The sequence below is a fragment of the Lepisosteus platostomus genome, chromosome 13, assembly GCF_059453375.1.
Source record: "Lepisosteus platostomus isolate fLepPlt1 chromosome 13, fLepPlt1.hap1, whole genome shotgun sequence".
Lineage (NCBI taxonomy): Eukaryota > Metazoa > Chordata > Actinopteri > Semionotiformes > Lepisosteidae > Lepisosteus > Lepisosteus platostomus.
In genome coordinates, this window is record NC_142623.1 from 13,519,237 (window position 1) to 13,544,463 (window position 25,227).

Sequence of the window (25,227 nt, forward strand, 5' to 3'; positions counted from 1 at the left end):
GGGACTCAGAGCACTGACACTCAGTGACACCCCTGGGACACAGAGCACTGATGCTCTCCTACACACCTGGGACTCAGAGCCTTGAATCAGCGCACGGACACCTGACTGCGCCCCCCTGGGATTTATTAACACTGTATAGCCGTAATACTAACGCGCAAATCCGGCGGTTCGGGGTTTGGCGGACGGGGCGGCCGGTTCGGTGCGAGGGTTAAAGCGGCGTGGAGGGGGGGGGGCGGGGTGGAGAGGCCGCGCGAGCAAATCAGCGGCCGCAGCGCGCGTCATGTGCTGCGAGGCTCGGCCGGGGATTTGGGGACGGGCGCTCGTGCAGTGTTAAATTGATCAGGCTCTCATTACTGCTCAGCCTGCCAGCTCTTCGGAGGCGCTCCGTCTCTCTCTTTCTCTCTGTCCCGGGATTGTCTTTCGGCTCGGAGATACCCAGCCCGGCACGGCCGAGCCGAACACGCAGCGCAGCGCAGCAGCAGCGGCGGCTCAGAGGAGGAGGAGGGGTGGGGGGGGTGTGCGCGCGTGTGTGTGGAGGAGTCCGAGCATGCGGGACTCGCGCGGGCTTGCGGTTCCTCTGTAGCGCCCCGAGCTGCTCTCGAGCTGTCGCGACCGGCCGTGTGGGTCTCCGCTCGCCGCCGGCTGGACTGACGATGTCCCAGCTCCGGCTCGTCGAGCCCCGCGGACCGCGTCTCTGCCGGATGTCCCCGCTGGCTTTGGAGATCAGATGATGGGAATGACAGCCAGGATGTTGCCTTGTTTTTGAGGAGAAAAAAAAACCCGAAAAGATCCACCGCGTCTTTTTTTAAAATAAAGTAGATATACAGCAACGAGCGAAAAGGCTGCGATAGCAGAATTCCGCCGAGCCCGAGCCCGAGCCCGAGCCTCCCGCCCGGCGCGTAGTCACAGATGTCGGTGTCTCGGGGAGTGCTCGCGGAGCTGGGAGGAAGCAGGTCGCTGGACTGTGTCAAACATTGCGGATCTGGCAAAAAAATAAATAATTAAAGTGTTTTTGTATAGTCAAGCCTCGGATGGTTTTTTTTTTGTTTTTTTTGTTTTTAAAAAGCCCACATTCGAATCGAAGATGCACAGCTGAAGCCACGAAAATCCAGTCGTTCCCCTCCTGTCGACTCCGGCGTGTAATTGGGGGCTGATGCGGGGGTCCTGCGCCCGGAGCCCTCAGGGTAAATCTGCGGAATCCGAGCAGCGCCTGCGGGGCACCGAGAGCGGTGGGGAGGCTTCGCCGGGAGGACGTGGGGGATATCCGATCTAAGAGCGGGGCATAGGAGCGCGCAGTTTGCTTCGAGTGCTTGAGCCGCGAGGCGGGGGAGCGCGGAGGGACCCAGGCGCACACGCGACCCGCCAGCTCGCGCCGAACCCTTGGTGTGGAGCACGGTGGCCGATGGGCCGTGATGTGGCAGTGCTGCTCCGTATATTCGCCTTCTCTGCTGCTGCGTAACGACTGGCGCTTGGCGTCGTTAGAATGGCTCGGTTCGGAGACGAGGTGCCGTCCAGGTATGGCGGAGGACCCGGCCAGGGGGGACCCGGACGCGGGGGCAGCAGGCAGGGGGGCCCGCCCGGAGCCCAGAGGATGTACAAGCAGTCCATGGCCCAGCGCGCCCGGACCATGGCCCTGTACAACCCCATCCCGGTCCGGCAGAACTGCTTCACCGTCAACCGCTCCCTGTTTCTCTTCAGCGAGGACAACGTGGTGAGAAAATACGCCAAAAAGATTACTGAATGGCCATATCCTTTACCGCTGCCTAGCGCAGTGCGGGGCGCCCTGCGCGCTGCGGGCGAGGACGCGGGTGCTCTCTGGTGTAGAGACGGGGGTGAGCGGTGGGCGGGCGGGCGCTGCTGTGCCGGCCGCAGGACAGGGGCTACTGGGCTCCCAGCTGTTGCTACAGCTGGCAGGGGAGGACGGAAAGGGACATTTTATCGAATGAGAGATCATTGCATAAGATGGTAGGCTACTCATCGCAATATTACTGCATATTGCTGCCTCTGCCGCCCTTAGAAATACGAACAGCGTGTTAAGCAGGCGGATTATCCTTCTTATCGCCGTTCTGCACCAGTGTTGATGTGTTTATTAACAGGCTTATGTTTTAGGATGGAGACAGCAGGTATCCGTTTACAGAGCCGGGCGATAAGACGCGCTGTAGGAGAGAGAGAGAGATTTCGATTTCCTCTCGTGTGCGCGGGGAAGAGTGCAACAGGACCGCCGCGCTGTTCTCGGTTTCTCAGGATGCATGACCTTAGCGGGGTGCGCGTGTGTGCGTGTGAGAGAGAGAGAGAGAGAGAGAGAGAGAGAGAGAGAGAGAGAGAGAGAGAGAGAGAGAGAGAGAGAGAGAGAGAGAGGCGCGTGTGCTCGGTGCACGCTCAGACACAAGCACGCACGGACGCGGGCAGAGCAGCGCAGTGGAGCAGCGCGTGGGGGAGTCGGTGGATCTGGGCTGCGTTCGCGTCCGCGCTGGCTGCTGCTGCTGCTGCTGATGTCAGCATGTGTGACTCTCAGCTGCTGGCAGGGAGGGAGGCGCGCCATCCATTTCTGTGGGCTCTGTGCAAAAACAACCTTAGGCTGTGTGTGTGGCGGGGTCCGGCCGTGTGGCCACTACCACACCCTGGGTGACGGTGCAGCACAGGTGTGCAAGCATGTGTGCAGCAGGCAGGAGGATCTCAGGATACCTGTCGTGTTCCGAGTGCGAGGACAGTGGCTCTCTGCGGGCAGAGAGGCAGAGCTACAGTCTGGGTCTCTTCCTGGGCCGCTTGAGCGATGAGGGTGGTGCAGAGTAGCACATGAAGGAGCTCTGCTTGCAGTGCCTCTCTGTAGGGCCTGCTGACAGGCTGTGGGGCGTTACTGGGCCCGAGAGGCACAATACACACTGGCTGAGCCAAAGACAGCAGGGAAGAATAGACCCCGATGATGACCACTGCCTAGAAACTGGACACAGGCAGACCTGGCTGTCCAGAGAGGACAGGCTCAGTGACCACAGCCTGGCCATAGTAACTGGACACAGGCAGACCTAGCTGTCCAGAGAGGACAGGCTCAGTGACCACAGCCTGGCCACAGAAACTGGACACAGGAAGACATGGCTGCCCAGAGGGAACAGGTTGTGCTCCTGCTGCCAGCAGGGAGAAGTAGAGAGGTGCAATTTCTGCTGAAGTGTGAGAAATACTCTTGGATCAGACAAACATTCTTCCTGAAAATAACAAAACTAATCCCAGAATTCCCCCACCTGTCAGAATCAGAACAGCTTCCAATCCTGCTGGGGGAAGAATCTGGAGCTGCAGCCCAGTAAGTGATCCCCTGTCGCAGCTTGAGGATCAGAGTGCCAGTCTCCATAATATGGGTATGCTGTTGTTTTAAGTATTTACTGTTATTGCATTAGCAACACTGTAATTCACTGGAAGTCAGGCCAATGAAGCAATCTGAAGTTTAATTTTAGACAAATATATATCTTGTGATTCTGGCCTGGTCGAATCTGGTACTTGCAGGACACTCAGGTGTTTGTCAGTTGTCAACAATCCAAGTCCTTAGTGATCTCAACAGTGGTGCTATTTGTCTGTACTGTACTGGAGCTGTAGATCAGTGGTGTTGCAGGTCTGTACTATACTGGAGCTGTAGATCAGTGTTGCTGTTGTTCTGTACTGTACTGGAGCTGTAGTTCAGCTGTTGGTCTGTACTGTACTGGAGCTGCAGATCAGCTGTTGGTCTGTACTGTACTGAAGCTATAGTTCAACTGTTGGTCTGTACTGTACTGGAGCTGTAGATCAGTGTTGCTGTAGGTCTATACTGTACTGGAGCTGTAGATCAGCTGTTGGACTGTACTTTACTGGAGCTGTAGCTCAGTGTTGCTGTTGGTATTTACTGTACTGGGGCTGTAGTTCAGCTGTTGGACTGCACTGTACTGGAGCTGGAGCTCAGTGTTGCTTGTTGGTCTGTACTGTACTGGGGCTGTAGTTCAGCTGTTGGTCTGTACTGTACTGGAGCTGTAGATCAGCTGTTGGACTGCACTGTACTGGAGCTGCAGATCAGTGTTGCTGTTGGTCTGTACTGTACTGGGGCTGTAGATCAGCTGTTGGTCTGTACTGTACTGGAGCTGTAGTTCAGCTGTTGGACTGTACTGTACTGGAGCTGTAGTTCAGCTGTTGAACTGCACTGTACTGGAGCTGTAGCCCAGTGTTGCTGTTGGTCTGTACTGTACTGGAGCTGTAGTTCAGCTGTTGGACTGTACTGTACTGGAGCTGTAGGTCAGCTGTTGGACTGCACTGTACTGGAGCTGTAGCTCAGTGTTGCTGTTGGTCTGTACTGTACTGGAGCTGTAGATCAGCTGTTGGACTGGACTGTACTGGAGCTGTAGATCAGTGTTACTGTTGGTCTGTACTGGAGCTGTAGATCAGCTGTTGGTCTGTACTGTATTGGAGCTGTAGTTCAACTATTGGTCTGTACTGTACTGGAGCTGTAGTTCAACTGTTGGTCTGTACTGTATTGGAGCTGGAGCTCAGTGTTGCTGTTGGTCTTTACTGTACTGGGGCTATAGATCAGCTGCTGGACTGTACTGTACTGGAGCTGTAGATCAGTGTTGCTGTTGGTCTGTACTGGAGCTGTAGATCAGTTGTTGGTCTTTACTGTACTGGAGCTGTAGATCAGCTGTTGGTCTGTACTGTATTGGAGCTGTAGTTCAACTATTGGTCTGTACTGTACTGGAGCTGTAGATCAGCAGTTGGTCTCTACAGTACTGTAGCTGTAGATCAACTGTTGGACTGTACAGTACTGGAGCTGTAGTTCAGCTGCTGGACTGCACTGTACTGGAGCTGTAGCTCAGTGTTGCTGTTGGACTGTACAGTACTGGAGCTATAGTTCAGCTGTTGAACTGCACTGTACTGGAGCTGTAGCTCAGTGTTGCTGTTGGTCTGTACTGTACTGGAGCTGTAGATCAGCTGTTGGACTGTACTGTACTGGAGCTGTAGATCAGTGTTGCTGTTGGACTGTACTGGAGCTGTAGATCAGCTGTTGGTCTGTACTGTATTGGAGCTGGAGCTCAGTGTTGCTGTTGGTCTGTACTGTACTGGGGCTGTAGATCAGCTGTTGGACTGCACTGTACTGGAGCTATAGTTCAGCTGTTGGACTGCACTGTACTGGAGCTGGAGCTCAGTGTTGCTGTTGGTCTGTACAGTACTGGAGCTGTAGATCAGCTGTTGAACTGCACTGTACTGGAGCTGTAGCTCAGTGTTGCTGTTGGACTGTGCAGTACTGGAGCTATAGTTCAGCTTTTGAACTGCACTGTACTGGAGCTGTAGATCAGCTGTTGGACTGTACTGTACTGGAGCTGTAGATCAGCTGTTGGACTGCACTGTACTGGAGCTACAGATCAGTGTTGCTGTTGGTCTGTACTGGAGCTGTAGATCAGCTGTTGGTCTGTACTGTATTGGAGCTGGAGCTCAGTGTTGCTGTTGGTCTGTACTGTACTGGGGGTGTAGATAAGCTGCTGGACTGTACTGTACTGGAGCTGTAGATCAGCTGTTGGACTGCACTGTACTGGAGCTGTAGTTCAGCTGTTGGACTGCACTGTACTGGAGCTGTAGCTCAGTGTTGCTGTTGGACTGCACTGTACTGGAGCTGCAGATCAGTGTTGCTGTTGGTCTGTACTGGAGCTGTAGATCAGCTGTTGGTCTCTACTGAACTGGAGCTGTAGATCAGCTGTTGGTCTGTACTGTATTGGAGCTGTAGTTCAACTATTGGTCTGTACTGTACTGGAGCTGTAGATCAGCAGTTGGTCTCTACTGTACCGGAGCTGTAGTTCAACTGTTGGACTGTACAGTACTGGAGCTGTAGATCAACTGTTGGACTGTACAGTACTGGAGCTGTAGCTCAGTGTTGCTGTTGGTCTGTACTGTACTGGAGCTGTAGATCAGCTGTTGGACTGCACTGTACTGGAGCTGCAGATCAGTGTTGCTGTTGGTCTGTACTGGAGCTGTAGATCAGCTGTTGGTCTCTGCTGAACTGGAGCTGTAGATCAGCTGTTGGTCTGTACTGTATTGGAGCTGTAGTTCAACTATTGGTCTGTACTGTACCGGAGCTGTAGTTCAACTGTTGGACTGTACAGTACCGGAGCTGTAGTTCAACTGTTGGACTGTACAGTACTGGAGCTGTAGTTCAACTGTTGGACTGTACAGTACTGGAGCTGTAGATCAACTGTTGGACTGTACAGTACTGGAGCTGTAGTTCAGCTGTTGGACTGCACTGTACTGGAGCTGTAGTCTAGTGTTGCTGTTGGACTGTACAGTACTGGAGCTATAGTTCAGCTGTTGGACTGCACTGTACTGGAGCTGGAGCTCAGTGTTGCTGTTGGTCTGTACTGTACTGGGGCTGTAGATCAGCTGCTGGACTGTACTGTACTGGAGCTGTAGATCAGCTGTTGGACTGTACAGTACTGGAGCTGTAGATCAGCTGTTGGTCTGCACTGTACTGGAACTGTAGTTCAACTGTTGGACTGTACAGTACTGGAGCTGTAGATCAGCTGTTGGACTGTACAGTACTGGAGCTGTAGATCAGCTGTTGGTCTCTACTGTACTGGAGCTGTAGATCAGCTGTTGGACTGCACTGTACTGGAGCTGGAGCTCAGTGTTGCTGTTGGTCTGTACAGTACTGGAGCTGTAGATCAGCTGTTGGACTGCACTGTACTGGAGCTGCAGATCAGTGTTGCTGTTGGTCTGTACTGTACTGGAGCTGTAGTTCAGCTGTTGGACTGCACTGTACTGGAGCTGTAGCCCAGTGTTGCTGTTGGTCTGTACTGTACTGGAGCTGTAGTTAAGCTGTTGGACTGCACTGTACTGGAGCTGTAGCTCAGTGTTGCTGTTGGACTGTACAGTACCGGAGCTATAGTTCAGCTGTTGAACTGCACTGTACTGGAGCTGTAGATCAGCTGTTGGACTGTACTGTACTGGAGCTGTAGATCAGCTGTTGGTCTGTACTGTACTGGAGCTGTAGATCAGCTGTTGGACTGCACTGTACTGGAGCTGTAGTTAAGCTGTTGGACTGCACTGTACTGGAGCTGTAGCTCAGTGTTGCTGTTGGTCTGTACTGTACTGGGGCTGTAGTTCAGCTGTTGGACTGCACTGTACTGGAGCTGTAGCCTAGTGTTGCTGTTGGTCTGTACTGTACTGGGGCTGTAGATCAGCTGCTGGACTGTACTGTACTGGAGCTGTAGTTCAGCTGTTGGACTGCACTGTACTGGAGCTGGAGCTCAGTGTTGCTGTTGGTCTGTACAGTACTGGAGCTGTAGATCAGCTGTTGAACTGCACTGTACTGGAGCTGTAGCTCAGTGTTGCTGTTGGACTGTACAGTACTGGAGCTATAGTTCAGCTGTTGAACTGCACTGTACTGGAGCCGTAGATCAGCTGTTGGACTGTACTGTACTGGAGCTGTAGATCAGCTGTTGGACTGCACTGTACTGGAGCTGTAGTTCAGCTGTTGAACTGCACTGTACTGGAGCTGTAGCTCAGTGTTGCTGTTGGTCTGTTCTGTACTGGAGCTGTAGATCAGCTGTTGGACTGCACTGTACTGGAGCTACAGATCAGTGTTGCTGTTGGTCTGTACTGGAGCTGTAGATCAGCTGTTGGTCTGTACTGTATTGGAGCTGGAGCTCATTGTTGCTGTTGGTCTGTACTGTACTGGGGCTGTAGAGCAGCTGCTGGACTGTACTGTACTGGAGCTGTAGATCAGTGTTGCTGTTGGTCTGTACTGGAGCTGTAGTTCAGCTGTTGGACTGCACTGTACTGGAGCTGCAGATCAGTGTTGCTGTTGGTCTGTACTGTACTGGAGCTGTAGTTCAGCTGTTGGACTGCACTGTACTGGAGCTGTAGTTCAGCTGTTGGACTGCACTGTACTGGAGCTGTAGATCAGATGCTGGACTGCACTGTACATGAGCTGTAGATCAGCTGTTGGACTGCACTGTACTGGAGCTGCAGATCAGTGTTGCTGTTGATCTGTACTGTACTGGAGCTGTAGTTCAGCTGTTGGACTGTACTGTACTGGAGCTGTAGTTCAGCTTATGGTCTGTACTGTACTGGAGCTGTAGATCAGATGCTGGACTGCACTGTACTGGAGCTGTAGATCAGCTGTTGGACTGCACTGTACTGGAGCTGCAGATCAGTGTTGCTGTTGGTCTGTACTGTACTGGAGCTGTAGTTCAGCTGTTGGACTGCACTGTACTGGAGCTGTAGCCCAGTGTTGCTGTTGGTCTGTACTGTACTGGGGCTGTAGAGCAGCTGCTGGACTGTACTGTACTGGAGCTGTAGATCAGTGTTGCTGTTGGTCTGTACTGGAGCTGTAGTTCAGCTGTTGGACTGCACTGTACTGGAGCTGTAGATCAGCTGTTGGACTGCACTGTACTGGAGCTGCAGATCAGTGTTACTGTTGGTCTGTACTGTACTGGAGCTGTAGTTCAGCTGTTGGACTGTACTGTACTGGAGCTGTAGTTCAGCTGTTGGACTGCACTGTACTGGAGCTGTAGATCAGATGCTGGACTGCACTGTACTGGAGCTGTAGATCAGCTGTTGATCTGTACTGTACTGGAGCTGTAGTTCAGCTGTTGGACTGTACTGTACTGGAGCTGTAGTTCAGCTGTTGGTCTGTACTGTACTGGAGCTGTAGATCAGATGCTGGACTGCACTGTACTGGAGCTGTAGATCAGCTGTTGGACTGCACTGTACTGGAGCTGCAGATCAGTGTTGCTGTTGGTCTGTACTGTACTGGAGCTGTAGTTCAGCTGTTGGACTGTACTGTACTGGAGCTGTAGTTCAGCTGTTGGACTGCACTGTACTGGAGCTGCAGATCAGTGTTCTGTTGGTCTGTACTGTACTGGAGCTGTAGTTAAGCTGTTGGACTGCACTGTACTGGAGCTGTAGCTCAGTGTTGCTGTTGGACTGTACAGTACTGGAGCTGTAGTTCAGCTGTTGAACTGCACTGTACTGGAGCTGTAGATCAGCTGTTGGACTGGACTGTACTGGAGCTATAGATCAGCTGTTGGACTGCACTGTACTGGAGCTACAGATCAGTGTTGCTGTTGGTCTGTACTGGAGCTGTAGATCAGCTGTTGGTCTGTACTGTATTGGAGCTGGAGCTCAGTGTTGCTGTTGGTCTGTACTGTACTAGGGCTGTAGATCAGCTGTTGGACTGCACTGTACTGGAGCTGTAGCCTAGTGTTGCTGTTGGTCTGTACTGTACTGGAGCTGTAGATCAGCTGTTGGACTGCACTGTACTGGAGCTGTAGCCTAGTGTTGCTGTTGGACTGTACAGTATTGGAGCTGTAGTTTAGCTGTTGGAGTGCACTGTACTGGAGCTGTAGCTCAGTGTTGCTGTTGGTCTGTACTGTACTGGAGCTGTAGATCAGCTGTTGGACTGCACTGTACTGGAGCTGCAGATCAGTGTTGCTGTTGGTCTGTACTGGAGCTGTAGATCAGCTGTTGGTCTCTACTGAACTGGAGCTGTAGATCAGCTGTTGGTCTCTACTGAACTGGAGCTGTAGATCAGCTGTTGGTCTGTACTGTATTGGAGCTGTAGTTCAACTATTGGTCTGTACTGTACTGGAGCTGTAGAACAGCAGTTGGTCTCTACTGTACTGGAGCTGTAGTTCAACTGTTGGACTGTACAGTACTGAAGCTGTAGATCAGCTGTTGGACTGTACAGTACTGGAGCTGGAGCTCAGTGTTGCTGTTGGTCTGTACTGTACTGGGGCTGTAGATCAGCTGCTGGACTGTACTGTACTGGAGCTGTAGATCAGCTGTTGGACTGCACTGTACTGGAGCTGCAGATCAGTGTTGCTGTTGGCCTGAATTGTACTGGAGTTGTAGATTAGCAGTTGGTCTCTACTGTACTGGATCTGTAGTTCAACTGTTGGACTGTACTGTACTGGAGCTGTAGATCAGCTGTTGGACTGTACAGTACTGGAGCTGTAGATCAGCTGTTGGTCTGTACTGTACTGGAGATGTAGATCAGCAGTTGGTCTCTACTGTACTGGAGCTGTAGTTCAGCTGTTGGACTGCACTGTACTGGAGCTGTAGATCAGATGCTGGACTGCACTGTACTGGAGCTGTAGCCCAGTGTTGCTGTTGGACTGTACAGTACTGGAGCTGTAGTTCAGCTGTTGGACTGCACTGTACTGGAGCTGGAGCTCAGTGTTGCTGTTGGTCTGTACTGTACTGGGGCTGTAGATCAGCTGTTGGACTGCACTGTACTGGAGCTGCAGATCAGTGTTGCTGATGGTCTGTATTGTACTGGAGTTGTAGATCAGCAGTTGGTCTCTACTGTACTGGAACTGTAGTTCAACTGTTGGACTGTACAGTACTGGAGCTGTAGATCAGCTTTTGGTCTGTACTGTACTTGAGCTGTAGTTCAGCTGTTGGACTGCACTGTACTGGAGCTGTAGCTCAGTGTTGCTTTTGGTCTGTAATGTACTGGAGTTGTAGATCAGCAGTTGGTCTCTACCGACTGGAACTGTAGTTCAACTGTTGGACTGTACAGTACTGGAGCTGTAGATCAGCTGTTGGTCTCTACTGTACTGGAGCTATAGTTCAACTGTTGGTCTGTACTGTATTGGAGCTGTAGTTCAGCTGTTGGACTGTACAGTACTGGAGCTGTAGTTCAGCTGTTGGACTGCACTGTACTGGAGCTGTAGCTCAGTATTGCTGTTGGTCTGTACTGTACTGGAGCTGTAGTTTAGCTGTTGGACTGCACTGTACTGGAGATGTAGCTCAGTGTTGCTGTTGGACTGTACAGTACTGGAGATGTAGATCAGTTGTTGGTCTGTACTGTTCTGGAGCTGTAGTGCAGCTGTAGGTCTGTACTGTACTGGAGCTGTAGATCAGCTGTTGGACTGTATAGTACTGGAGCTGTAGATCCGCTGTGCTGTAAGTCTGTACTTTACTGGTCCTGTAGATCAGTGGTCCTATTGGTCTGGACTGTACTGGAGCTGTAGATCAATGTTATACAATATCTGTTGTATACTCGATCTTTAGATCACAAGTACTGTTGGTTTCTTCTGGAGCTGTAGATGAGCTCTGCTGTTGGCCTGGACTGTATTGCAGCTTTAGATTAGCTGTGCTTTGTGTCTGTACTGTGCTGGAGTTCAGCAGTGCTGTTGGTTGTAATGTACTGGACTTGTGTTGTTTGTCTGGACTGTACTGAAGCTTAAGATCAGATACAAAGTAGGACAGTAGATCAGTGGTGCTTTTGGTCTGTACTATAGTGGAGTTGTAGATCAGCTGTTGGTCTGTGCTTTATTGGAGCTGTAGTTCAGCTGTTGCTCTCTACTGTACTGGAGCTGTAGATCAGTGTTGCTGTAGGTCTGTACTATACTGGAAATCTAGATCAGTGTTGCTGTTGGTCTGTACTGGAGCTGGAACCAGCAGTACTGTTGGTCTGTACATTATTGGAGCTGTAGTTCAGCTGTTGCTCTCTACAATACTGGAGCTTTAGATCAGCTATGTGTTTTCTCTGTATTGTACTGGACCTATTGATCAGCTGTACTGTTAGTGTGTACACTGCTGCTGCTGTAGATCAGTTGTGCTGTTGGTCTGTACTTGCTGGAACTGTAGTTCAGTGTTGCTGTTGGTCTGTACTATGATTTGTCAGAAATCTAACTCAGATGATTACAACATTCAACATTGGGTCGTTCTTACCAGACCTTTAAATGGAAAATCAAACATACAAATTGTACACTTTCATTTGCTTTGCCTGTCCTAGTCATACATTCACACGTGAAGTCCTGTTCTTCTGCAGTACAGTTAACTTCATCAGGAGGTGTTTTCATGAAAGAGCGGAGAAGATGTGCATGTGAAAACTGATTACTCCTGGTGTTTTCCAGCATTGCCAGAGATTCCCTGGTATGTAGCCAAGACCTCCCAGACCACACTGTAGCCCTTGGAAGTAATGGCTTCATGCAGAGCAGTAATCTAGAGCAGTAGCTTTGAGCTGCCTGACAGAGCTGTCATCAGCTCAGTAGATCCACAGTCAGACTGCAGTTTGGGCTCATTCCTAGTTGTATAATTCCAGGTCTCTTCCTTTCAGCCGTTCCTGGAACTGGACGTGAAAGGCTGAAATGGGCCGCCTGCTTGTCGGGCGAGGCTGGGTTCTGGTGGGTCCGTTTGGTGCTGCCTGTCTCCTGTGGCTTCTGGTTGTGGCCATTGCTGTTTCAGTTCATGTGCTGTAGCGCTGGGAAAGTGTACAGCACCGCTTGTCCAAGAGCGTGTCACTGTATCCTGGCTGCTGTGATTCAGTCTGGTGTGAGAGAGTGTGTCAGTGTGTCCTTGCTGCTGTGATTCAGTCTTATGTGAGAGAGTGTGTCAGTGTGTCCTGGCTGCTGTGATTCAGTCTGGTGTGAGAGAGTGTGTCAGTGTGTCCTGGCTGCTGTGATTTAGTCTGGTGTGAGAGAGTGTGTCACTGTGTCCTGGCTGCTGTGATTCAGTCTGGTGTGAAAGAGTGTGTCAGTGTGTCCTGGCTGCTGTGATTCAGTCTGGTGTGAAAGAGTGTGTCAGTGTGTCCTGGCTGCTGTGAGTCTGGTGTGAGTGTGTCAGTGTGTCCTGGCTGCTGTGATTCAGTCTGGTGTGAGAGTGTGTCAGTGTGTCCTGGCTGCTGTGGTTCAGTCTGGTGTGAGAGAGTGTGTCAGTGTGTCCTGGCTGCTGTGAGTCTGGTGTGAAAGAGTGTGTCAGTGTGTCCTGGCTGCTGTGATTCAGTCTGGTGTGAGAGAGTGTCAGTGTGTCCTGGCTTCTGTGATTCAGTCTGGTGTGAGAGAGTGTGTCAGTGTGTCCTGGCTGCTGTGATTCAGTCTGGTGTGAGAGAGTGTGTCAGTGTGTCCTGGCTGCTGTGATTCAGTCTGGTGTGAGAGTGTGTGTCAGTGTTTCCTGGCTGCTGTGATTCAGTCTGGTGTGAGAGAGTGTGTCAGTGTGTCCTGGCTGCTGTGATTCAGTCTGGTGTGAGAGAGTGTGTCAGTGTGTCCTGGCTGCTGTGATTCAGTCTGGTGTGAGAGAGTGTGTCAGTGTGTCCTTGCTGCTGTGAGTCTGGTGTGAAAGAGTGTGTCAGTGTGTCCTGGCTGCTGTGATTCAGTCTGGTGTGAGAGTGTGTGTCAGTGTGTCCTGGCAGCTGTGATTCAGTCTGGCGTGAGAGAGTGTCAGTGTGTCCTTGCTGCTGTGATTCAGTCTGGTGTGAGAGAGTGTCAGTGTGTCCTTGCTGCTGTGAGTCTGGTGTGAAAGAGTGTGTCAGTGTGTCCTGGCTTCTGTGATTCAGTCTGGTGTGAGAGAGTGTGTCAGTGTGTCCTGGCTGCTGTGATTCAGTCTGGTGTGAGAGAGTGTGTCAGTGTGTCCTGGCTGCTGTGATTCAGTCTGGTGTGAGAGAGTGTGTCAGTGTGTCCTGGCTGCTGTGATTCAGTCTGGTGTGAGAGTGTGTGTCAGTGTGTCCTGGCTGCTGTGATTCAGTCTGGTGTGAGAGAGTGTGTCAGTGTGTCCTGGCTGCTGTGATTCAGTCTGGTGTCAGTGTGTCAGTGTGTCCTGGCTGCTGTTAATCAGTCTGGTGTGAGAGAGTGTGTCAGTGTATCCTGGCTGCTGTGATTCAATGTAGTGCAAGAGAGCGTGTCAGTGTGTCCTTGCTACTGTGAGTCTGGTGTGAGAGAGTGTGTCAGTGTGTCCTGGCTGCTGTGATTCAGTCTGGTGTGAGAGTGTGTCAGTGTGTCCTTGCTGCTGTGAGTGTGGTGTGAGAGAGTGTGTCAGTGTGTCCTGGCTGCTGTGATTTAGTCTGGTGTGAGAGAGTGTGTCAGTGTGTCCTTGTTGCTGTGGTTCAGTCTGGTGTGAGAGAGTGTGTCAGTGTGTCCTGGCTGCTGTGAGTCGGGTGTGAAAGAGTGTGTCAGTGTGTCCTGGCTTCTGTGATTCAGTCTGGTGTGAGAGAGTGTGTCAGTGTGTCCTGGCTGCTGTGATTCAGTCTGGTGTGAGAGAGTGTGTCAGTGTGTCCTGGCTGCTGTGATTCAGTCTGGTGTGAGAGAGTGTGTCAGTGTGTCCTGGCTGCTGTGATTCAGTCTGGTGTGAGAGAGTGTGTCAGTGTGTCCTGGCTGCTGTGATTCAGTCTGGTGTGAGAGAGTGTGTCAGTGTGTCCTGGCTGCTGTGATTCAGTCTGGTGTGAGAGAGTGTGTCAGTGTGTCCTGGCTGCTGTGATTCAGTCTGGTGTGAGAGAGTGTGTCAGTGTGTTCTGGCTGCTGTGATTCAGTCTGGTGTGAGAGAGTGTCAGTGTGTCGTGCTGCTGTGATTCAGTCTGGTGTGAGAGAGTGTGTCAGTGTGTCCTTGTTGCTGTGATTCAGTCTGGTGTGAGAGAGTGTGTCAGTGTGTTCTGGCTGCTGTGATTCAGTCTGGTGTGAGAGAGTGTCAGTGTGTCCTGGCTGCTGTAAATTCAGTCTGGTGTGAGAGAGTGTGTCAGTGTGTCCTGGCTGCTCTGATTCAGTCTGGTGTGAGAGAGTGTGTCAGTGTGTCCTGGCTGCTGTGATTCAGCATGGTGTGAGAGATTGTGTCAGTGTGTCCTTGTTGCTGTGGTTCAGTCTGGTGTGAGAGAGTGTGTCAGTGTGTCCTGGCTGCTGTGAGTCTGGTGTGAAAGAGTGTGTCAGTGTGTCCTGGCTGCTGTAATTCAGTCTGGTGTGAGAGAGTGTGTCAGTGTGTCCTGGCTGCTGTGATTCAGTCTGGTGTGAGAGAGTGTGTCAGTGTGTCCTGGCTGCTGTGATTCAGTCTGGTGTGAGAGAGTGTGTCAGTGTGTCCTTGTTGCTGTGATTCAGTCTGGTGTGAGAGAGTGTGTCAGTGTGTCCTGGCTGCTGTGATTCAGTCTGGTGTGAGAGAGTGTGTCAGTGTGTCCTGGCTGCTGTTATTCAGTCTGGTGTGAGAGAGTGTGTCAGTGTATCCTGGCTGCTGTGATTCAATGTAGTGCAAGAGAGCGTGTCAGTGTGTCCTTGCTACTGTGAGTCTTGTGTGAGAGAGTGTGTCAGTGTGTCCTGGCTGCTGTGATTCAGTCTGGTGTCAGTGTGTCAGTGTGTCCTGGCTGCTGTGATTCAGTCTGGTGTGAGAGAGTGTGTCAGTGTGTCCTGGCTGCTGTGATTCAGTCTGGTGTGAGAGAGTGTGACAGTGTGTCCTGGCTGCTGTGATTCAGTCTGGTGTGAGAGAGTGTGTCAGTGTGTCCTGGCTGCTGTGATTCAGTCTGGTGTGAGAGAGTGTGTCAGTGTGTCCTGGCTGCTGTGATTCAGTCTGGTGTGAGAGAGTGTGTCAGTGTGTCCTGGCTGCTGTGATTCAGTCTGGTGTGAGAGAGTGTGTCAGTGTGTCCTTGTTGCTGTGATTCAGTCTGGTGTGAGAGAGTGTGTCAGTGTGTCCTGGCTGCTGTGATTCAGTCTGGTGTGAAAAAGTGTGTCAGTGTGTCCTGGCTGCTGTGATTGAGTCTGGTGTGAAAGAGTGTGTCAGTGTGTCCTTGTTGCTGTGATTCAGTCTGGTGTGAGAGAGTGTGTCAGTGTGTCCTGTTTGGTGTGATTCAGTCTGGTGTGAGAGAGTGTGTCAGTGTGTCCTGGCTGCTGTGATTCAGTCTGGTGTGAGAGAGTGTGTCAGTATGTCCTGGCTGCTTTGATTCAGTCTGGTGTGAGAGAGTGTGTCAGTGTGTCTTGGCTGCTGTGATTCAGTCTGGTGTGAGAGAGTCTGTCAGTGTGTTCTGGCTGCTGTGATTCAGTCTGGTGTGAGAGAGTGTGTCAGTGTGTCCTGGCTGCTGTGATTCAGTCTGCTGTGAGAGAGTGTGTCAGTGTGTCCTGGCTGCTGTGATTCAGTCTGGTGTGAGAGAGTGTCAGTGTGTCCTTGCTGCTGTGGGTCTGGTGTGAGAGAGTGTGTCAGTGTGTCCTGTCTGGTGTGATTCAGTCTGGTGTGAGAGAGTGTGACAGTGTGTCCTGGCTGCTGTGATTCAGTCTGGTGTGAGAGAGTGTGTCAGTGTGTCCTGGCTGCTGTGATTCAGTCTGGTGTGAGAGAGTGTGTCAGTGTGTCCTGGCTGCTGTGATTCAGTCTGGTGTGAGAGAGTGTGTCAGTGTGTCCTGGCTGCTGTGAGTCTGGTGTGAGAGAATGTGTCAGTGTGTCCTGGCTGCTGTGATTCAGTCTCGTGTGAGAGAGTGTGTCAGTGTGTCCTGGCTGCTGTGATTCAGTCTGGTGTGAGAGAGTGTGTCAGTGTGTCCTTGCTGCTGTGAGTCTGGTGTGAGAGAGTGTGTCAGTGTGTCCTGGCTGCTGTGATTCAGTCTCGTGTGAGAGAATGTGTCAGTGTGTCCTGGCTGCTGTGATTCAGTCTGGTGTGAGAGAGTGTGTCAGTGTGTCCTGGCTGCTGTGATTCAGTCTGGTGTGAGAGAGTGTGTCAGTGTGTCCTGGCTGCTGTGATTCAGTCTGGTGTGAGAGAGTGTGTCAGTGTGTCCTTGCTGCTGTGAGTCTGGTGTGAGAGAATGTGTCAGTGTGTCCTGGCTGGTGTGATTCAGTCTGGTGTGAGAGAGTGTGTCAGTGTGTCCTTGCTGCTGTGAGTCTGGTGTGAGAGAATGTGTCAGTGTGTCCTGGCTGCTGTGATTCAGTCTGGTGTGAGAGAGTGTGTCAGTGTGTCCTGGCTGCTGTGATTCAGTCTGGTGTGAGAGAGTGTGACAGTGTGTCCTGGCTGCTGTGATTCAGTCTGGTGTGAGAGAGTGTGTCAGTGTGTCCTGGCTGCTGTGATTCAGTCTGGTGTGAGAGAGTGTGTCAGTGTGTCCTTGCTGCTGTGAGTCTGGTGTGAGAGAATGTGTCAGTGTGTCCTGGCTGCTGTGATTCAGTCTCGTGTGAGAGAGTGTGTCAGTGTGTCCTGGCTGCTGTGATTCAGTCTGGTGTGAGAGAGTGTGTCAGTGTGTCCTTGCTGCTGTGAGTCTGGTGTGAGAGAATGTGTCAGTGTGTCCTGGCTGCTGTGATTCAGTCTCGTGTGAGAGAATGTGTCAGTGTGTCCTGGCTGCTGTGATTCAGTCTCGTGTGAGAGAGTGTGTCAGTGTGTCCTGGCTGCTGTGATTCAGTCTGGTATGAGAGAGTGTGTCAGTGTGTCCTGGCTGCTGTGATTCAGTCTGGTGTGAGAGAGTGTCAGTGTGTCCTGGCTGCTGTGATTCAGTCTGGTGTGAGAGAGTGTCAGTGTGTCCTGGCTGCTGTGATTCAGTCTGGTGTGAGAGAGTGTGTCAGTGTGTCCTGGCTGCTGTGATTCAGTCTGGTGTGAGAGAGTGTGTCAGTGTGTCCTGGCTGCTGTGATTCAGTCTGGTGTGAGAGAGTGTGTCAGTGTGTTCTGGCTGCTGTGATTCAGTCTGGTGTGAGAGAGTGTGTCAGTGTGTTCTGGCTGCTGTGATTCAGTCTGGTGTGAGAGAGTGTGTCAGTGTGTTCTGGCTGCTGTGATTCAGTCTGGTGTGAGAGAGTGTCAGTGTGTCCTGGCTGCTGTGATTCAGTCTGGTGTGAGAGAGTGTGTCAGTGTGTCCTGGCTGCTGTGATTCAGTCTGGTGTGAGAGAGTGTGTCAGTGTGTCCTGGCTGCTGTGATTCAGTCTGGTGTGAGAGAGTGTGTCAGTGTGTCCTGGCTGCTGTGATTCAGTCTGGTGTGAGAGAGTGTGTCAGTGTGTCCTGGCTGCTGTGATTCAGTCTGGTGTGAGAGAGTGTGTCAGTGTGTCCTGGCTGCTGTGATTCAGTCTGGTGTGAGAGAGTGTGTCAGTGTGTCCTGGCTGCTGTGATTCAGTCTGGTGTGAGAGAGTGTGTCAGTGTGTCCTGGCTGCTGTGATTCAGTCTGGTGTGAGAGAGTGTGTCAGTGTGTTCTGGCTGCTGTGATTCAGTCTGGTGTGAGAGAGTGTGTCAGTGTGTTCTGGCTGCTGTGATTCAGTCTGATGTGAGAGAGTGTGTCAGTGTGTCCTGGCTGCTGTGATTCAGTCTGGTGTGAGAGAGTGTGTCAGTGTGTCCTGGCTGCTGTGAGTCTGGTGTGAAAGAGTGTGTCAGTGTGTCCTGGCTGCTGTGATTCAGTCTGGTTTGAGAGAGTGTGTCAGTGTGTCGTGCTGCTGTGATTCAGTCTGGTGTGAGAGAGTTTGTCAGTGTGTCCTTGCTGCTGTGATTCAGTCTGGTGTGAGAGAGTGTCAGTGTGTCCTGGCTGCTGTGATTCAGTCTGGTGTGAGAGAGTGTGTCAGTGTGTCCTGTCTGGTGTGATTCAATCTGGTGTGAGAGAGTGTGTCAGTGTGTCCTGGCTGCTGTGATTCAGTCTGGTGTGAGAGAGTGTGTCAGCGTGTCCTTGTTGCTGTGATTCAGTCTGGTGTGAGAGAGTGTCAGTGTGTCCTGGTTGCTGTGATTCAGTCTGGTGTGAGAGAGTGTGTCAGTGTGTCCTGGCTGCTGTGATTCAGTCTGGTGTGAGAGAGTGTGTCAGTGTGTCCTGGCTGCTGTGATTCAGTCTGGTGTGAGAGAGTGTGTCAGTGTGTCCTGCTGCTGTGATTCAGTCTGGTGTGAGAGAGTGTGTCAGTGTGTCCTTGCTGCTGTGAGTCTGGTGTGAGAGAGTGTGTCAGTGTGTCCTGGCTGCTGTGATTCAGTCTGGTGTGAGAGAGTGTGTCAGTGTGTCCTGCTGCTGTGATTCAGTCTGGTGTGAGAGAGTGTGTCAGTGTGTCCTGGCTGCTGTGATTCAGTCTGGTGTCAGTGTGTCAGTGTGTCCTGGCTGCTGTGATTCAGTCTGGTGTGAGAGAGTGTGTCAGTGTGTCCTGGCTGCTGTGATTCAGTCTGGTGTGAGAGAGTGTGTCAGTGTGTCCTGCTGCTGTGATTCAGTCTGGTGTGAGAGAGTGTGTCAGTGTGTCCTTGCTGCTGTGAGTCTGGTGTGAGAGAGTGTGTCAGTGTGTCCTGGCTGCTGTGATTCAGTCTGGTGTGAGAGAGTGTGTCAGTGTGTCCTGCTGCTGTGATTCAGTCTGGTGTGAGAGAGTGTGTCAGTGTGTCCTGGCTGCTGTGATTCAGTCTGGTGTCAGTGTGTCAGTGTGTCCTGGCTGCTGTGATTCAGTCTGGTGTCAGTGTGTCAGTGTGTCCTGGCTGCTGTGATTCAGTCTGGTGTGAGAGAGTGTGTCAGTGTGTCCTGGCTGCTGTTATTCAGTCTGGTGTGAGAGAGTGTGTCAGTGTGTCCTGGCTGCTGTGATTCAATGTAGTGCAAGAGAGCGTGTCAGTGTGTCCTTGCTACTGTGAGTCTTGTGTGAGAGAGTGTGTCAGTGTGTCCTGGCTGCTGTGATTCAGTCTGGTGTCAGTGTGTCAGTGTGTCCTGGCTGCTGTGATTCAGTCTGGTGTGAGAGAGTGTGTCAGTGTGTCCTGGCTGCTGTTATTCAGTCTGGTGTGAGAGAGTGTGTCAGTGTATCCTGGCTGCTGTGATTCAATGTAGTGCAAGAGAGCGTGTCAGTGTGTCCTTGCTACTGTGAGTCTGGTGTGAGAGAGTGTGTCAGTGTGTCCTGGCTGCTGTGATTCAGTCTGGTGTGAGAGAGTGTGTCAGTGTGTCCTGGCTGCTGTGATTCAGTCTGGTGTGAGAGAGTGTGTCAGTGTGTCCTGGCTGCTGTGATTCAGTCTGGTGTGAGAGAGTGTGTCAGTGTGTCCTGGCTGCTGTGATTCAGTCTGGTGTGAGAGAGTGTGTAAGTGTGTCCTTGTTGCTGTGATTCAGTCTGGTGTGAGAGAGTGTGTCAGTGTGTCCTGCTGCTGTGATTCAGTCTGGTGTGAGAGAGTGTGTCAGTGTGTCCTGGCTGCTGTGATTCAGTCTGGTGTGAGAGAGTGTGTCAGTGTGTCCTGGCTGCTGTGATTCAGTCTGGTGTGAGAAAGTGTGTCAATGTGTCCTGGCTGCTGTGGTGTCAGTGTGTCTTTGTTGCTGTGATTCAGTCTGGTGTGAGAGAGTGTGTCTGTTTGTCCTGGCTGCTGTTAGTCTGGTGTGAGAGAGTGTGTCAGTGTGTCCTGCTGCTGTGATTCAGTCTGGTATGAGAGAGTGTGTCAGTGTGTCCTGGCTGCTGTGATTCAGTCTGGTGTGAGAGAGTGTGTCAGTGTGTCCTGGCTGCTGTGATTCAGTCCTTTGTCCCGTCCAGAGCGTATCCTGCCTTGTAGCTGTAGCTTGCTGGTTCTCCCCTGTGACTGTGTATTGGATAAAACAGTTAGAATATGGGTGAATGGATTTCTTTGAAATCTGCTTAGCCTGTCCATGGGTCAATTAGACGCACACATTTACAGAAAGGTCTTCTGAAAGATTACAGGAAGGTATCTAAAGAGGTAAATCAAAGGAGACTCCTTCTGCACTCCAAATGCAGAGCAATTTGATCCACTGCACGTTTTAGTGTTGTCAGTCAGACTCTAACTGCACAGTAGTCTGATAGATTGCAGGGTTCTTGTGCAAACAGGAGTGGGAGAGCAGGAAAGCAAGACATGACCTAATGTCCACTGTCCAGGGTTTATGAGGTTAATCCTACCAACACTTTTCAAAAGAGCTGTGGCTCCCTTAAATGTCCCTCTCCATGCTCATCACCGTGATAGATCTCTCAGTCATTAATCACTCAGAATGAACCTTGAGGAGCTTGGTTTGGATGCAGGTCACCAGTGTTAAGCACTTTATATTTTTCTGTGTGTAAATTTTCACACAGAAGAGGGTCATCAACTTGGACTCTGCATTTCCTGGTGTCAGTCTTTTTACCAGAGGCACACAGCTTCTGAAACTTGGACTGGCTCAGACTGCAGAAGAATTGGAGTCTGGTCTGGCCAGTGATGTAGCATTTAAAGGGCTTTGGTTCTTCCACTTTGTTTCTGGTGTCAGTGTGTCTTTGTCCGTGTGTAGGAGGTGAGATTTTATTAACATTGATTGCATTAGCATGCACTGATACTCTTTGTCAGGACCCAGAGCTCACTTTTGGCTGTTCACTTTTCAGATGTATTAGGAATTGCTGTTTTATATTTATCTACAGAAGATATGCATCTTGTGTAGCTGTTTGGATCTGAGGTAGTTAAATGTGGGCAGGATTTGTCAGAGCTGTGATCTATGGGAGTGTGGTGTCACTTGTACAGTCTGTGTGCTGTACAGCACTAGGGCTTTGCTGTGCAGTGCAGATGTGCACTAGGGCTGTGCTCTGCAGTGTAGATGTGCACTAAGGCTGTGCTGTGCAGTCATTGTCCTGTGCAGTGTAGATGTGCACTAGAGCTGTGCTGTGCAGTGTAGATGTGCACTAAGGCTGTGCTGTGTAGTCAGTGTGCTGTGCAGTGTAGATGTGCTATCAGTGTGCTGTGCAGTGTAGATGTGCACTAGGGCCGTGCTGTGCAGTGTAGATGTGGACTAGGGCAGTGCTGTCCAGTCAGTGTGCTGTGCAGTGTAGATGTGCACTAGGGCTGTGCTGTGCAGTCAGTGTGCTGTGCAGTGTAGATGTGCACTAGGGCTGTGCTGTGCAGTCAGTGTGCTGTGCAGTGTAGATGTACACTAGGGCAGTGCTGTGCAGTGTAGATGTGGACTAGGGTTGTGTTGTGGGGTGTATATGTGGACTATGGGCAGTGCTGTGCAGTCAGTGTGCTGTGCAGTATAGATGTGCTATCAGTGTGCTGATCAGTGTAGATGTGGACTAGGGCCATGCTGTGCAGTCAGTGTGCTGTGCAGTGTAGATGTGCACTAGGGCTGTGCTGTGCAGTCAGTGTGCTGTGCAGTGTAGATGTACACTAGGGCAGTGCTGTGCAGTGTAGATGTGGACTAGGGCAGTGCAGTGTAGATGTGAACTAGGGTTGTGTTGTGCAGAGTAGATGTGGACTAGGGTTGTGCTATCAGTGTGCTGTGCAGTGTAGATGTGCACTAGAGCTGTGCTCGACAGTCAGTGTGCTGTGCAATGTAGATGTGCACTAGGATGGTTCTATGCGGTCAGTGTGCTGTGCAGTCAGTGTGCTGTGCAGTGTAGAAGTGCACTAGGGCTGTGCAGCGTAGAAGTGCACTTGGGGTGTGGTGTGCAGTGTAAATGTTTAGCAGGGCAGTGCTGTGCAGTCAGTATGTTGTGTAGATGTGCAGTAGGGCTATACTGTGCAATCAGTAGTGTTGTGCTGTGTAGATGTGCACTAGGGCTGGGCTGTCATTGTGCTTTGTAGTGCAGAAGTGCATTAGGCGTGTGCTTTGCAGTGTAGATGTGCGCTAGGGATGTGCTGTGCAGTCTAGATGTACACTAGGACAGGATTGTGCTGTCAGTGCGCTTTGCAGTGTAGTTGTACACTAGGGTTCTACTTTGCAGCATAGATGTGCATTAGGGCTGTACTGTTCTGTTAGTGTGCTGTGCAGTGCAGAAGTGCATTAGGGGTGTGCTGTTCTGTGTAGATGTGCACTTAGGCTCTGCTGTGCAGCTTCTTCTGCTCCTCTGCTCACTGTGTGGACTAACTGACCCAGCAGTCTCTGTGCTGCAGCTTGTGGACTGACTGACCCAGCAGTCTCTGTGCTGCAGCTTGTGGACTGACTGACCCAGAAGCCTCTGTTATCTGGCCTGTGGACTGACTGACCCAGCTGTCTCTATGCTCCAGCCTGTGGACTGACTGACCCAGAAGCCTCTGTTATCTGGCCTGTGGACTGACTGACCCAGCTGTCTCTGTGCTCCAGCCTGTGGACTGACTGACCCAGAAGCCTCTGTTATCTGGCCTGTGGACTGACTGACCCAGTGGTCTCTGTGCTCCAGCCTGTGGACTGACTGACCCAGCAGCCTCTGTTATCCGGCCTGTGAAAGCAGTGATCAAGATTCAGCCTGCAGAATCTAAATTATTTATCATCCCTCTCTAGTGAGATCCTGCCTGCTGATAATGTAGTGGCTGTCGAGCCCTGGCTGGTGTGCAGAGGTCTGAGTAACAGGCACCAGCTCTGGGATATAGACTGGGTTTGCTTGTATACCTCTTTCTATCTGCTTGTTTGTTTCAGCAAACATGTAGAGAAGGAGACCCTAGACACTCTCCCTGAATCTCCCCCTCCTCTTCTTCACTTCTTGTTCCTCTCCAGACCCTCCATGTTCCTGTCTCTATCTGCTTCAGTGTCCCCCGGAGTGTTCCTCTCCTTCACTGTCTCCCCCAGGTGTCTCCTCTCTCAGGGCTGTACCCCCTGGTGTCTCCTCTCTCAGGGCTGTACCCCCTGGTGTCTCCTCTCTCAGGCTGTACCCCCAGACCTCTCCTCTCTCAGGGCTGTACCCCCAGGTCTCTCCTCTCTCAGGGCTGTACCCCCAGGCGTCTCCTCTCTCAGGCTGTACCCCCAGGTGTCTCCTCTCTCAGGCTGTACCCCCAGGTGTCTCCTCTCTCAGGCTGTACCCCCAGGTCTCTCCTCTCTCAGGCTGTACCCCCAGGCGTCTCCTCTCTCAGGCTGTACCCCCAGGTGTCTCCTCTCTCAGGCTGTACCCCCAGGTCTCTCCTCTCTCAGGGCTGTACCCCCTGGTGTCTCCTCTCTCAGGGCTGTACCCCCTGGTGTCTCCTCTCTCAGGCTGTACCCCCAGGTGTCTCCTCTCTCAGGGCTGTACCCCCTGGTGTCTCCTCTCTCAGGGCTGTACCCCCAGGCATCTCCTCTCGCAGGGCTGTACCCCCAGGTGTCTCCTCTCTCAGGGCTGTACCCCCAGGTGTCTCCTCTCGCAGGGCTGTACCCCCTGGTGTCTCCTCTCTCAGGCTGTACCCCCAGGTGTCTCCTCTCTCAGGCTGTACCCCCTGGTGTCTCCTCTCTCAGGGCTGTACCCCCAGGTCTCTCCTCTCTCAGGCTGTACCCCCAGGTCTCTCCTCTCTCAGGCTGTACCCCCAGGCGTCTCCTCTCTCAGGCTGTACCCCCTGGTGTCTCCTCTCTCAGGCTGTACCCCCAGGCCTCTCCTCTCTCAGGGCTGTACCCCCAGGTCTCTCCTCTCTCAGGCTGTACCCCCAGGCGTCTCCTCTCTCAGGCTGTACCCCCAGGCGTCTCCTCTCTCAGACTGTACCCCCAGGTGTCTCCTCTCTCAGGCTGTACCCCCAGGCCTCTCCTCTCTCAGGGCTGTCCCCCAGGTGTCTCCTGTCTCAGGGCTGTACCCCCTGGTGTCTCCTCTCTCAGGGCTGTACCCCCAGGTCTCTCCTCTCTCAGGCTGTACCCCCTGGTGTCTCCTCTCTCAGGGCTGTACCCCCTGGTGTCTCCTCTCTCAGGCTGTACCCCCTGGTGTCTCCTCTCTCAGGCTGTACCCCCAGGTCTCTCCTCTCTCAGGCTGTACCCCCAGGTGTCTCCTCTCTCAGGGCTGTACCCCCAGGTCTCTCCTCTCTCAGGGCTGTACCCCCTGGTCTCTCCTCTCTCAGGCTGTACCCCCAGGTGTCTCCTCTCTCAGGCTGTACCCCCTGGTGTCTCCTCTCTCAGGCTGTACCCCCAGGCATCTCCTCTCGCAGGGCTGTACCCCCAGGTCTCTCCTCTCTCAGGCTGTACCCCCAGGCCTCTCCTGTCTCAGGGCTGTACCCCCTGGTGTCTCCTCTCTCAGGGCTGTACCCCCTGGTGTCTCCTCTCTCAGGGCTGTCCCCCAGGTCTCTCCTCTCTCAGGCTGTACCCCCAGGCCTCTCCTGTCTCAGGGCTGTACCCCCAGGTGTCTCCTCTCTTGGGGCTGTGCCGTGCACTCTCTGTGGGTAGTGTGCGTGATCGGGCCCAGTGAGGGAGGACTGCTTGCTGTTGCCTGAAGAGCATGAGGAAAGATTACTATGCAGATTTATCCCGGGAATTCCGGGAATAGAAATATTGGCCGAGCTGCCTTCCGAGGTTCAGAGTGTTAGACTGTCAGCGGCCGTGGCAGTGCCTCTCAGAATTATGCATTCCCGATTCCAAGTGGATGCTGCGATCCAGGATACAGGAATCCGGAAATGCTGCTCTTTAATAAAGGAGCTGATGGATCCTTCAGGTCAGGCGACAGGAGTTCTGTGTCTCCTGTCCCCTGGTCCAGTGAGCTCCCGCTCCTGTTATCTCTCTGTGCCCACGGGGCTCCATCTGCCACCGAGCTCCTCGGCATGGGGCGTCCCTTAGGGAACCCCGAGGCTCAGAGTGGGTGTGTCTGGCGCTGTCCTGCCCCAGGGACAGAGGGGCCGGGGCTTGGGGCGGACCTCCTCCTGCCCGATGGCCCCCCGGGCGCGGCTGTAGACGCCTGTCCGTCCCGTTTCTCTCGCCCGGCTGCGGGGGGGTCCGCGCCCCGCTCCGCGCTGCCTGTCTGCTCGGCGTGCCA

At 52.4% G+C, this 25,227-nt stretch overlaps 1 protein-coding gene across 4 annotated transcripts in view; it reads left to right on the forward strand.

Moving 5' to 3' along the window:
- Positions 1–301: 301 nt before the first annotated feature.
- LOC148649971 (voltage-dependent P/Q-type calcium channel subunit alpha-1A-like) overlaps positions 302–25,227 on the forward strand; it is a 126,634-nt gene continuing 101,708 nt past the window's right edge. For 3 of the 4 annotated variants that reach the window (XM_088603244.1, XM_088603247.1, XM_088603246.1), the window contains exon 1: positions 303–1,745. In XM_088603244.1, the coding sequence (XP_088459370.1) occupies positions 1,484–1,745 (262 nt within the window). In that variant the 5' untranslated portion in view covers positions 303–1,483. Of the gene's footprint in view, positions 1,746–25,227 lie in introns of all 4 variants that reach the window. The other variant, XM_088603245.1, reaches the window with a different exon arrangement.